At 38.9% G+C, this 14,223-nt stretch overlaps 1 protein-coding gene across 13 annotated transcripts in view; it reads left to right on the forward strand.

Moving 5' to 3' along the window:
• Positions 1 to 14,223, forward strand: part of SCUBE1 (signal peptide, CUB domain and EGF like domain containing 1) — a 310,551-nt gene that overhangs the window by 161,484 nt on the left and 134,844 nt on the right. For 7 of the 13 annotated variants that reach the window (XM_030540072.1, XM_030540079.1, XM_030540087.1 and 4 more), the window contains 2 exons: positions 6,257 to 6,373; positions 9,324 to 9,413. The exons of 2 other annotated variants lie outside the window; for them this stretch is intronic. In XM_030540072.1, coding sequence (XP_030395932.1) covers positions 6,257 to 6,373; positions 9,324 to 9,413 — 207 coding nt within the window. The remainder of the gene's footprint in view (positions 1 to 6,256; positions 6,374 to 9,323; positions 9,414 to 14,223) is intronic. 4 more of the 13 variants (XM_030540108.1, XM_030540127.1, XM_030540166.1 and 1 more) reach the window with 1 other exon arrangement.

Consider the following 14,223-nt stretch of genomic DNA (forward strand, 5'->3'; position numbering starts at 1 on the left):
TTTTTGAGGTCACTCTCAATTTGATTCTGAGTAGCTTGAGAGAGCCCAGAAATATGTACAAATCAGATCTGGTTTAGATATTCATCACATATATGTATTAAACATTAAAAGAATGTTATTAAGGTTGCAAAAGCAAGCACTCAAAAAAGTTAGGAAATGCCAGAATTAGTGTTGGTCACACAAATTTCATTCTGCCCCCCCACCCACCCCCGGTGTGTATTATTGTAAAATATTTATATAGACTCAGATACTATTTCCTTCATAAGACTGTCCTTTTTCTTCCTGAAGCTCCTTCTCTTCTTCAAGGACAGGGCAGGGTACCACACAAGAGAAGAGAACAAAGTGAAGGTTAGGGGGGCATAGAGTTACCACACAGAATTAAAGTTGCAGAAGCAAGCTGAATTCTAAGGCTTGATCTATACTAGAGTTAGATCAATGTAAGGCAGCTTACATGACCTACCTCTGTAAGTGTCTGCACTACAACATTGCTCCCAGCGATGTACGTCTCCCACTATGCTGACCTAATTACTCCACCTTCGTGAGAGCCATAGCGCTTAGATCGATGTTGTTAGGGCAACATAGTGTCTGTGTAGACACTGTGTTACGTACATTACCTGTTGGCTGTCAGCCTCTGGGTGGGGAGGGGGTTTCCAGTTGTCAGTGCCCCACATAGTTAATATATAAAATATTTGAAATCCCTATTGTATTTAATGTCTAATTTTATATGGCCTTTATCTGTTACTCATTTTCTGAGCTATTCCTCATTTTTCATGATTGTAAATGTCATTTCTGAGGCAGCCATCATTCTTCCTATTAATTTAAAATGTTGGCCCACACACTAAACTGTGTCTGAGGACCGCTTAGTGTAGCTCAGGATGGAGGTGCAAAAGTGGCTGTTCGCTTTCGGCCACCTTTGTGCTCTCCTGATCCTCAGCTAATCTGAATAGGTCTGATCCCCTCCCGCACAATTTAGAGGAGCCCTATAGCTCCTCAAAGTTGCACCAGCTGCATTACAACTTTAAGATCACATTTTTAATCTCTAAGGGTTCTATTATATTCTCTGCTGATGCACAAGGGGGCATGTCTAGTGAATTAGGGAGCCGGCTAACCCATATGCTGTCATCTGCAGGAAGTGCTAGTGGACACATGGTGAAGATGCATATTGCCCCTGCTCAGAGAAGCAGCAAAGAACACTTGTCAGTACTTTGCCCTGGCCTTCCTGTGAAATGCTGCTCTTTGCTGTTGAGAACCCTGTGGCAGGGAAAGTGTTACACAAAATCTATGCCCCCATAGACTGAGAAGCCAGGGAAGGATTTGGCTGATTATTTCTAATGGTGGCAGCTAACCCTATGCATATGATCTGGTTTTAATACAGTGCCATAGTTTTCATGAGATATAGCCAGATATTTTGATCTCTCTTAGAATTCCTTGGTATTCACACATGTCTATCAAATTAACTTCGGTAGGGTTCTTCTAGTTTTACACCAGCTTTATGGAGATAAGAATGTCCGGCCCATAAAGTCTAACACGTTTATCTTTTCCTTTAGTGAGAAACATTACCCACTAATTTTCACCCACTTGTTTTATCATAATAATATAATGCAGAGTATGCTCCTGTGATTTATGTCTGTTAAAAGGGCACGTCAAGGTTGGTAGGTCAAAACATTTGACTTAGTTTTTTGTGCATTTTTAGTTTTATACTTTCTGTACTCTAATATATTCTTTTGTGTAGCCGTTTAGTGAAGTTTGCAAGAAATCTCTTTGTAGAGAGCGGGTTTGGATTTCTTATGCAGTTCACTATAATACTTTTCTATAAAAAAGGGGTAGATCTGGATTTTGAGAGTAATATCCTAGCCCCATAAAGACAATCGGAGTTTTGCCATTGACTTCAATGGAGCCAGGATTTTGCCCATTCAATGAAGACTGAAAACTCTCCAATCTTTTGTTATTAGAAGGTTAAAACTAGAGATGGGCCTAAAAGTGGATATCACACCCCAAAGTTCATAGCGGTCCAGCTTTGGAGTTTGGTTCAAGTTGCTAAAGAGATAGGGAGAAGCTAAAAATTGAAATCTGGATCAGATTTCAAGTCCATCAAAAATTTGAGCATTCAAATCCAGGATTTTTTGGTTCAGGCCCATCTCTAGTTAAATCTAGAGCATACTGCTAGTTTGCTAAATCAAATAATTTCCTTTTGCAGCCCTGGGTTCCTCAGCCGCCATTCCCATAAAATTTTCAGCAGGAGATAGTGAATACTTTTATTATTTAAGGTACTGAAAGTCAAATTTTTTGTGGACCAATCTTGATAAGTTTCCCTTTTAAAGACTAACATAGGTGGGTGTTAAATTATCAGAATACTTTTCACTGTACAGCATGGCTTATTTTGCAAATATAGGAAAAGACACTAAAAATGTCAGTCCAAAATTCCCGCTGTGATATCACTAGGCCAAATTCTTCTATCTATGTAGTTATATAGCCTTCATCGCCATAATATCTGAGCATCTTGCAATCGTTAATGGATATTTATCTTCCCAATAGCCCTGTGAGGTACAGAAGTATTATTTCCATTTCACAGTTGGGAAACTGAGGCATGTGGTAAATTTAGTGACTTCCCAAGTGGTCTACCCTCTAAACCATCCTTCTTACCTTTTACATTACACTGGAATAAATCTGGACTGACCTCAAATATGTTATCATGGATTTACACTGGTATAATTGACAGTAGATTTTGGCTCAATGTCCACAACCCAGTAAATTGTTCCAGAGCTAGAACTTATTTTGCCTGGAGTTGGTTTAATAATAATTCTTTAAAAAAATATATACTAGGGTTGAATTTTCAAAAGTGCTCAATGCTGGCCTAACTCTGCTCCCACACTGGTGACAATGATAAAACTCCTGTTGACTCAAGTGGAAGGAAAATTAGGCCAAGGCTGAGGCCGCTCTTTTGAAAATCTTATCCCAGCTTTTATTTTGTGCCACCCACTTAATGTGAGTGTCAGTGTGACCATTTTTTGATTTCTCAGAATGTGATATTGTGCGGCAAATGGAGACTTCACTGTGCAGAGGAGCAGGGAAATTGACATTTAATCCTACCTGAATTACTTTAAACTGCATCATTCTAGAGTAGTTTTTTGTAGAAACATGTCAGAAGAAAAAGTCCCTTCCATTACAGTGATATGAGCAACAATGTTGTTTTCACTCCTCTAGTGGGGGAGGTTTTCCACGAGGACAAATAGTAATGTATGCCACAAAAAAGTATTCCCGTCAAGTTGTTTTAAAAAGACCCTGTGAGGCTAAATGTACTTTAAAGTGCTTAATTTAAAAAAATCTGGCCAAAATGTTAGCAATGTATTAGAACATCTGGCATCAACAGTAGTTATAGCTCAGTGGTTTGAGCACTGGCCTGCTAAACTCAGGGCTGTGACTTCAATCCTTGAGGGGGCCACTTAGGGATCTGGGGCAAAAATCAGTACTTGGTCCTGCTAGTGAAGGCAGGAGTCTGGACTCAATGACCTTTTGAGGTCCCTTCCAGTTCTAGGAGATAGGTAATCTCCAATTATTAAATTAAATTATAGTCTGATGATATAAAATGAATTCCCTATAGCATTGCTGCCCAGCATAAGGCGGGCCCATTGTGAGAGACCCCAAGAAGTGCAAGAGGCAAGCAGGGTGGAGGAGGAGAGCAGTGTAGTATGGAAGAAGTTGCATTACCGTGGATCTGCTTCCTCCAAGCAATGAGCTCCTGTGGTTCTAGGTAAAAGCAGCAGGTGGTTTCCCTATTCCATAGCGGGCCCTAGCACAGCTGGCCACAGGAGCAGCTCATATTTACAAGGCAGGTGGCTTAGACAGCAGCCTGCTACTCTAGGTGTATCTCTTCTGTTCCCATAGCTCTCAGCTAAATTGCAAGAGACTATGTAATCTGGCCTATGGAGCCACCAGTTGATGACCCTACTTCAAACACAGTGTGGCTCAGAGAGAGAGATCCACCAAATAAGAACAATCAAGAGCAATTACAAAGCAAAAAATGAGGAAGAGAAATGAATAAAAGAGAACAAAGGCAAATAAGGACAGAAGACAGATACTGGGTAGAAAGGAAGTGGGTGGCAACCATGCTGGGGCATGGCATGAGAAGGTAGGGCATGGGAGCTACACATCCACCAATCCAGCACATGACAGGAATCCACTACAGAAAGGATCCGCCCTACAGGATAATGAACAGAATACTAATAGACTCTAGTCTACATACACACATCCCCCATCATCTGAGATCCTCCCAAATAAATATTTACAAAAACCTTGTCTACAAAATTCTCTTATACACAGATGAAAAAGGAACATCATAAGGATTAGGAAAGGGATTCTGTTCTCCTTACACCAGTGTAGGTCAGGAGTAACAATATTAAAGTGAAGGGAGTTGCATTGGTGTAAAACAGTATAAGTGAATGAGACTCAGGTTCCACAGTTATGCATTTTATTGTGCACATTGGAAGACTCCATTCCAGGCATCTCTCTCATTCTGGATTTGATTCTTTTCTCACATCAGTGTGACTCAGAAGTAACTCCACTGAAGTCAATGTAAATGTGAATGTGAAGAGAATCAGGCCCTCTTTTTGCGAGTCTTCTAGCAAGATTTCAAAAATAGCCTGAAGTTAGGCTTCACGTATTGAGACACCTGCCTGATTTTCAAAAGTGTTGAGCTCTCGTTGAGATCAGAATTACGTGTCCTAAATCTGGGCCTAAAATATGCAGCTTAAGACCGTTTCTAGTTTTAGCCCTCTGATAATTAAACACAGTGAAGTTTTTCTTCCTGCTTGCAGGTGATTACACACCAGAAAATTCAGATATATTCCATTTTTTAGAGGCTAGTAAAGTGAAATCATTGAGATGAATGGAATCTGTAGGATGCTCCACGCTTTTGAAAATGAGAGGTGTTTTAGTATGGATTTGAGAGCCTCACTTTAAGTTCCTTTAAAAAAAAATCTTGGCTTTACCTAGTTGTGGAACTTATAGGCTTGGATACTTTATAAATTCTCTGTCTAGCAAGGGAAATCCTGGTGATATTTAAATGTAACATGGCAGAGAATACTATGGTTCTAGAGCCAGTGTAGGATGGCTTAGAAATAAATATTTGTGCCAAAGAGCTCCCTTTGATAATAGAATCCAGAATTTAAACTGTCATAATATTTAGACATGCCAAAACTCTCTGAAATAATTCATATGATATGTTAATAATTAGACATTTGATTTCCCAATGCTTTTTAAAAAAATATAGTCCAGTATATGCATGCACAAAGAGTCTTCTCCATCTTGACCCTGGTATAGACATTTGGACCTGTGTATAATGACAGGAAAGTGTGTTGAAAACTCTGTCAGATCACAGTTGTTTCATTTTGTGTGCACTTTGCACAGGTGTGTGACTACACATGGTGTAAAACAGGAGGACAATCAGGCCCATTGTAAACCTGATTAGTATTTGGGAAAAACCAGCATCCTATGAGTTAAAAATGAAATCCCCTCCTGTGACAAAATCTGCTTTATTAGAAATTCTTTAAAATTGCTAAATTCTGCCCACCTTGAGAATTTTGTCTCCGAAAATTTCTTTGTTTTTACAAATAATTTTAGTAAATATATACTTAAGTGATAGAGAAATCTCCATGGATTTCTTCCTAGTTGAAACCAATATACTGTAGTCCCAGAAAAAGGCTTTTAAAAAAAGAAAAAGAGTCTCCTATCTTATTTTTAAACATTCTTCTGTTCTGGGAGGATTAGAGTTTTTGAAAGAATAGATTTCAAGACTGATGTACTTTTGCTCTTGCGGTCTGGATCACTGCTTCCTCCAATTATGGATTGAAGCCCAGCAGGAGAAGAAAAATGCCATCTATCGACTGGAAAATATGTCTGTATTAGTAGACTGCTCATTTCTTCATGCCATATACATCATTAATATGAACCATGATGTTTTAGGAGGAGATGAAATTGGCTGGTCATTCATGCTAAAACAACTAATCCAAACAGAATGAATAAAAAACGTGCAACGTTCTGAGGGGGTTTAATTACATGGATGAGGGAAGGGTTAGTTAGGAAAAAACAGAACAAAGACCGGAGAGTGGAAATACCCGTAAATAAAAATGTTATGTTGTCTAATGTCTTGCTTTATAACTGATCTTCTGTATTCTGAAAAGGCCCTCAAAAACTAATTGGTTTCATTATAATTTTATTTATGTATTCATATATACACATATATTTTGGGCATAACTAGTAACCTGTAACTATGGAAATGGAGGCTGCCAACACACCTGTGATGACACAGATACTGGTCCTGTGTGTGGTTGTCATCAGAAGTATGCCCTGCACTCAGATGGCCGAACATGCATCGGTAAGTACCTCTCTAAAGCACACTTTTTACTGGTAATATGGTAGAATGAATCGGTGTGTGTGGATGGTAGGAGATTAAAACTATTGTTGAGAGCATTGTGCAATAGTAGGTTTTGGTCATAGCAGTTAGGGTCAAACTTTGCAAAGAGATTAGACGGATACAGTTATGATTGTTTTATGTAAATGTTTGTCTATGAAATATCCCATTGTCATTGCTTTGTCATTGTAATTCTGTTTTTATAAATCAAATTTAATAACTTTTAAAATTGAAAAGCACAAAAGGTAACTATGGATCAAGGATCAACTCTACCCCTTTTTACTCATATGAGCAGTCCATTGTTTTCAGGGGGACTACTCACATCAGTAAAGTGAGTAGGACTTGATCCTAATATTTTTTAAATTCTATTTGGGGATAATTTAATACCCATGATATGCTTTCTTTCCTTGTTTTTTTTTTGTTTTAGTTTTATAGCAAAATAATAGTACTCATCGTGAATAAGCATCCAGTGTGACTGTCAAGGGAAAATGGCCCAGCAGGAAGTGAAGCATCCTGGGCGATGCCATGCAAATATTTATTATTACGGAGTACATTGTTTGCATAATATTATCCATTTTTGTACAAAAAGGAACTTTTTGCAATAACTTAATCAGGGGGTTTGTTCCTTTTTTACACTCTTACTCTCAACATTAGAACCTAAAAATCCATGATGGTTTTCATCATCTTTGCATTGTTATTGGTTAGTTTGTTTCAGAAGTTTATAAAGTAATACAAAAAGTAGGAAATAAGCTTAAATACTTTCAGAATTAAATGGAAGTTCTGCTCCTCTCTCTCCCTTCTCCATACTTGAAAACATACAGGCCCTGATCCCCAACCCACTGAAGTCAATGGAAATCTTTCAGATTACTTCAGTGAGCTTGAGACCAGGCCGACAGACAGCGAGATCTGTATAGGCAAACCCCTATGCCAGTGCATGGAATTCACCTCAGATGGGGCTCAGCATAAGGAAACGGGTCTGATTGTACAGATCTCATGACAGGATCAGGGTTGTAGCGCCAACAAAAGGAAAAGTAATCAATAGTTACAATATCTTGCTGTTTACACTACCTATTCCTGGACTGTTCGGATCTCTCTATCTAACTTTCTGTTAACATAGTGGTCTCAGTCCTGCAGTCCCTCTGCATAAGGAACTCCTACTGAAGTCTATGGGAGTTCCGTGTGGGGAGGGCTTGCAGGATTGAGGGCCCTAATACCAGGTTTTATTGAGGAACATAAAATAAATTTTTAATGCTCCCATTTGCCAAGAGTTCACTGTTCATTAATATCCTTAGGTTGATGTTTAAGTTTGTCTATCATGTTCAAAAGGATGTATACACTGCACTCATGGCTTTTTTTTATTACTATTATTTTTCATTTTTGTAATGTAACACAAACAACTCCATGTTACATTATTTGGTCCTGTGATGTAAGTCACATATTACAGCTTGTGTTGATTTTCCTCCCTCTGAGTAGTTCTTTCTTTTAGAACACTTTTTTATTTTTGTTTATTTTTTACATTTTTATTCGTGCTTTCTGGTGATGGTTCCTGATTGCCTGTCTTGTCTGATAACTGACGTTCATTAATTATTTACAGAACAATAAAAAAAACCACAATATCTCAAACAAAAGCCTCTATTGCAGCCTGATCCCATCTAGAACTTGTTTAAAAACGTCTCGTTACAACTCAACCATGTAGTGTTGCCACAGATAAAACCTGCCAGCCGCCGCCTTCTCCTCCTCCTTCTCATTTCCATTATTCCACTGTTTGCTGTCTTCAGTGGTGTATATATTCTGGGCATCACTGCAAGAATGCAAACTTCTGCAATGCCAGATAAATACTTTTTGACCCTTTGTCTAACACATTTTGTCTTTGTTTGCCTGACTTTTTTTTTTAAATGTTTGCTGCATGTGAAAGTCCCCACTTGCATTTTGTTTTGGCTTTTTAAATAAAGCTACTCCCCCACCCTGCATAAATCATTTTATTTACCCAGCTGCTGCTTTCTCCATTGCTTTCCTGTATGAGAAACCTTTATTTTTATTTCACTTACTGCTCATCTCTTCCCTCCCTTGTGAATGATTGTTTCTATGTATTTCTAATGAAGCATAACTCAACTAAAGTCCTTGTTATGCTGAATTTAAACTCTTACATATAGGATATCAGAAACTATCTGCAAAATGACCTTTGCTGACATCATCTTGCTTACTGCATGCTTATAAAATTACTAAACCCTGTTCTTGCAACATCTTTTCTAGCATTGAATGTTTAGCTCGTAGTGTTTCATAGACAAGCAGGCAACCAGCACTGCCCAAATTGATCTTTTTTGTGTTTGTTTGGTTTGTTGTTCGGTTTTTGGTTTTTGGTTTTTCCTTTTTTTTAAATTTGCATGCATTGTTTGGTTTTTAAACACTCTGTCAATGTGTACACGACTATGGTGCACCCATGCCCTTCCATCACCGGATTCTGTTAGCTCTGCCTATCTGTCTCATCTTTGTCCTCGGCCTGCCATTTTCAGATCCTGATCCCACCATCAGCCTGAATCACTTTACAGTTTGTCTTTAATAGTTTGTTTAACTAGAACCCTTGTATTTAAATTTCCATTACTAACATCTGTCTGGGGTAGTCCTGTTTGCTGTCTCATTCTCTAATAGGAAACAAGCTTTGTGTGTGTTTTCTGGTTAATTACTTTGTCATTTATCATTCCTCCTCCTCTTCTTCCTTCCCCCTTCTGTCCCAAGCACCCTTTAATTTTTTTCTGGGGTTTCAAGTGGAATTAACTCTCTAACGGGGATTTAGTGCTTTCATGGCTTGCTTCTTGGCTTTGGTTGTGCCATGCCAAGAAACTGTCTTAGGCAGCGGAAAATTGGGCTTTTGATTAACCAACTGCTCCATGTTTGTCCCTTACTTGTGTTTTAGAGAAGGATGAGGCTGCAATTGAGAGTTCTGAGTACAATGCCACGTCAGTAGCTGATGTGGACAAGAGGGTGAAACGGCGGCTACTTATGGGTAACACTTTTCTTCCACTTCCTTTGTTGTGCTCTCACTTTTGTCTGTATGTGTGTGTATGGATTTTTTTTTTTTTTGCTTTTTTGTTTTTGTTTTCAGTTTATTTCATCTATGTTTATGAGGTCACCTTTTTTAACGTTCTTATCTTCCATCATACAGTTTCATTTCTCATTTGTAAGCTTTTTCCCCTATCCCTGCAGATTTCACGTTCAATTTCTTCTGCATAGAAAGAAACTTTTGCCATTAACTTTTCTTACCTTTTGCAAACTGATTCTTACGTATGATTTGTGTATGTGTGTGTGGATCCAGGGTTCACATAAAATCTCATGTGTCAGACCTGCCTTTAGTTTACAAGTGGATGATGATATAAAATGATGCTCTTTTTCATATGTGATGTTAAATGAATTACTATATGTGCTTAGTTAAATTTTTTGCAGTATTTTTGAGTGAAATGTATATATTATTGCTAGAAATTCATTTATTTTCTTAGCATTGATATGTTGCAAACTATTGTGATTAGCGAGCTTTAATATGATCTTCTCTCAAGATTAATACATGGTTTGTTTCTGTGGGTTGTTATAAGCTAAAGAGCGGAAGAAGAACAATCAAGAAAATTCTTTTGCTTCTGATACTAATCAATTGCTCAGGCATCTAATAAACTGTCTTGTTCGTATTATACATATGACCATTGATGAGGGTGTTCTTTTTGCAAATAAAAAAGAGCTTGCATTTTTGGTTTTCTTAGGGAATATGGTATGGGAATAGAATCAACAGTCTGGTTGCTTTTCCTGCTGAGATATTTTTTAAGGTCGTGGTGGCTGGATCTGTGCCAGATTCCTTTTCACGTAACAAATGCCATTGAAGAGTATGGATTACTGAACTGTACTGTTACTTTGGAGAAATCCAGTCAGTTGGTCAGACTGTATTTTCAGTTTTGATTGGCCTCACTAGATTTTAAGTGTATTTAATATGGGTGAAAAGTGCCAGATTGCCAGTCTTGGAACCTGGAGTTCTTTATTTATCCATAGAAGAGGTATAGCATATGAACTGGCAATACAAGCTTCCTGTCAGTTCCCTGGCAATTATGAGCCCAATCCTAAAAGGTGCTGATCGCTTCATAGGTTCAGCACTGTCTGTGAACCTGAGTCCTGAGCTGGAAGAACCATTTCTAGAGGACAAGAGGACTGTTCAGTTTCTATGCTAATTTAATCCTTGATAACTAGGATAATTGTTCCAATTGTTGTTAGTGGTTTTGATGCTATTTTGATACCTGTCCACTTTGAACAGGTTTGATGCCATCAATTCATTTCACATAGGGCAACAAACAGCCATCAGATGGTAATGGCTTTGCCACTGTCAATCTAAAATGGTAGTAAATGGTTATATGAAGGTAAAAAACTTTGTATCCTATTATTGAATCCCGCAGCTATCTGCTCCCCTATTGCCACTGGAGTTTCTACAGGTTTGCAGTTCAGTAAAAGTTTGAAATGAAATGATCTAGCAGGCAATCCATAGGAGTAATTTATAGTAAATTGAATAACCACAAACCAGTTTAGATTTGCATAAATTATTGTATAGATCAGTGGTTTTCAGCCTTTTTTCATTTGAGGACCCCTAAAAATTTCAGATGGAGGTGCGGACACCTTTAGAAATCTTAGAGATAGTCTGTGGACCCCCAGAGGTCCCTGGACCACTGGTTGAAAACCACTGTTCTATGGAAATGACAACCTTTCGCAGATTCCTTAGACATGGTCTGTGGACTCTGGTTGAAAACCACTGGTATAGATCATCCAGCATCATAAGGGCACAGTTAATGGTTTGGGCAGGGATTTCAAAGAGGGAATTAGGCACCGATGACCACTGAAAGCACAAATTGTGTACGTAGCTTCCTTAGGCCCTTTTGAAAATTAGAGCAGCGTACTCTAATTGCTGTTGGACCGTCTGCTATCCAGAAGTGACCAGCATGATCGTCAAAGCTGAAAAACAATCCATACTATTGGCCAAAAAAAGATCACACTGTTGACTAGAGTTAAAGAAAACAGAATAAAAAACGTATAGTTACCAATATACTTATTAAATATATCAAGCTCCCATTAACATTTAGTAGTATGTGGGTGGAGGCAAGGGGTTAACAATCCAACTGGTCATATAAGTGGTCAGAAACATTCAGTAACTCCTCTGTTAACATATATTGGCCAAGATGTGAAATATATGCAGTAGCTGGACTATGGAATCCTTAGGAAAGTTGTCAATTAGAATTGAATAGCTACTGAAATCAAATCTAAAAGGGCAGCAGCATCTTCTGATCCAATTTCTGGTACACAGGGAACCTCTGATTGGCATTGATAGTATTCTAATGCATTTTCAAACTTAATGACTTTTCCAAAAGGCCTGCAGTGCCATTGTCTCTTCTGGGACTTTTCAAACTGTCCTTATAGAAAGTACACAGTGTTTCCAATTCTCACAAATTTATTATTGTGATTTTGACCCCTGCTGCAGGCAATCTTGTGAAGACAGGAAAAGCTCCAACTTTCATGTAATTTAATGGGAAGGAAGGGGGGTGATCCTCCCACAGTGCCCTGTGTTTAGAGAAAGGTGCAGTAAACTGCAAACCGAGAGACCACCATTTCTAGTCTCAGCTCTTCCATTGACTGCTGTCAATATTTCTGTTTCCTTCACAACCCTTATTGTGAACCGAGGCTTCATACTGATACCTGGAGCAATTTTATTAACCCATTTAGCAGATAACTGAGAGCTTTCACAAGGTCACTTCAGGCAGAGCTGGGAATAGACTCCTGGCCTCCACTGTAATAGAATTAGGTCTCATCCATTTGCTACACTACCTTTCAGAAGCAACATAGATTAGGTTCTTCTGTAATTCAGACTAACACAGTATGACTGTATGTCACCCTCTAATGGCTAGACATTATGAAGAGGGAATCTGATAGAATTCTCTTTCCCTGCTACATATATTTTTCTCTATACCCTGGAGGGCAGACAAGAGATAGGATCTTCTAAAACAATCTGCAACCTACTCATTTTCAGGGCAATTCAGCCTGTCACTAGGAGTTTTCCCACAGTTTTTCATAATGTCTAAGAGGACCAAAGGAGTTTGAACTATCCTTTATATCTCCCCACCTACCCTTTCACCCCTGTGTTCCCTCAGTGAGGACTACCAGGTTTCTGAATGGAGATTCCTGCCCTCATCATTCAGGAAGTTTCACTGAATGACTTTCTCTGCTCTGTGAACTTAAAGGAGGCATATCTCCACATTCCTATTCATCCAGTTCACTGACAATTTCTTCACTCTCACCTGAATCTGGGCCACCCAACATGAAGAGGGGATACAAATATTTCATGAGGTGGATGTCCTGTGTCCTTTATCTCCGTCAAGACTTCTGTGTACTACAAATCCATGGCATTGTTGTAAATGAGAAAAGAACTCCTTGGTGTACACTCCAAACCTCATTCATCTGTGTCACAGGTTTTTTATGAGCAGAAGCCTGGGTTTATTACTAGAATTGAGGAGAAGAGACATCATAGAGTTGTCTGAGATTGTTTGCTGAGCCAGGATCTCTCAATCAGAAGCCCTTCCTCTCCTGGAGTTAATGGTTGCATTGCTGGGCACAATCCAATTGGCACTGCTCCATAACAGAATGCTAGAGGTGTTCCTGCTATTGGTCTGGGATGACGAGAAGGAGTTCTCCCATTATCATATTCCTCAGCCCTTTGGTGTCCAAAGATCTCTCCGCTAGTGACTCATCATGAATAACCTCCAAAGGCAAAATAATGTAATATCCTAGTGTACTAAGTATTATGATAGAGACTAGTCTCAGAGTATGGGATGCACATATGGGAAACCAATCATACTAGAGCCTCTGGTTCACATGGAAAGCCTTATGAGGCATCAGCTTTCTTGAATTCAGGACTGTGGGCTAGGGTCTTCAACACTTCATATCTCACATCTTCATGTCAGATATCCTGACAGAATGCAAGAATCAGACAACAACTGTCTCTGTAAATCACTAGGGAGGCACCAGGAGCTCCTCACTCTGTGTTAGAAATCATCTGGATCCTATCCACTTAGGAAGAAACCATCATACTATTTCACATCTATTTACCTAATACATTTCTGACTCTGTATTGCTCTGGACACAATGATCCCTTATCTTGAAATGTGAATCTTTTCTGCCTTGGCTGTGCTCTTAAAAATATGTTCACCCTCCCCAATGCCCACATCTTCTGTTTATCTCCCAGAAAATTTGGCAGGTTCCTTACTAGCCTCAGAAGGAATATCACAGAACTGTGCATCCTGCCTCAGCTGATCAATCTTCTGCTAGCAGATCCCTGATCCTGACTTTCCTGTCCCTAGCAGCATGGAGATTGACAGACTAATGCTTCATATTTTCAACTATTCCTCTAAGATGCTTCATTTTCTGGTGCAGTCAAGGCCTGTCAAAATGCCTGGGTCACTTTCTGCCAATAGTGCCTCTTCAGATATGTACCTCAATTCTGTCCTCTGTCCTACTGAATGATTTAAAACAGGGCTTGAGTTACAACTCTTACATGACAATTATTTGGCTTGGGAGCACTCAATCTCACAAGACCAAACATCTCTGCTGTACACTCTAATATTTCTTCTTTCCTTCAATCAACAAAATGTTTGATATGCATCACTGAGATTAATTGCCACAAGGAACCTCAACTCAGTTCTTACCTGTGTAACCAAAATTCTCCTTGAATTCTTTGCGGCCAGTTTTCCTTTACTATCTGATAATTAGAGTATGTCTACATTGTCCTGCAATTTGGA

This window comes from Gopherus evgoodei, chromosome 1 (genome assembly GCF_007399415.2).
Source record: "Gopherus evgoodei ecotype Sinaloan lineage chromosome 1, rGopEvg1_v1.p, whole genome shotgun sequence".
Lineage (NCBI taxonomy): Eukaryota > Metazoa > Chordata > Testudines > Testudinidae > Gopherus > Gopherus evgoodei.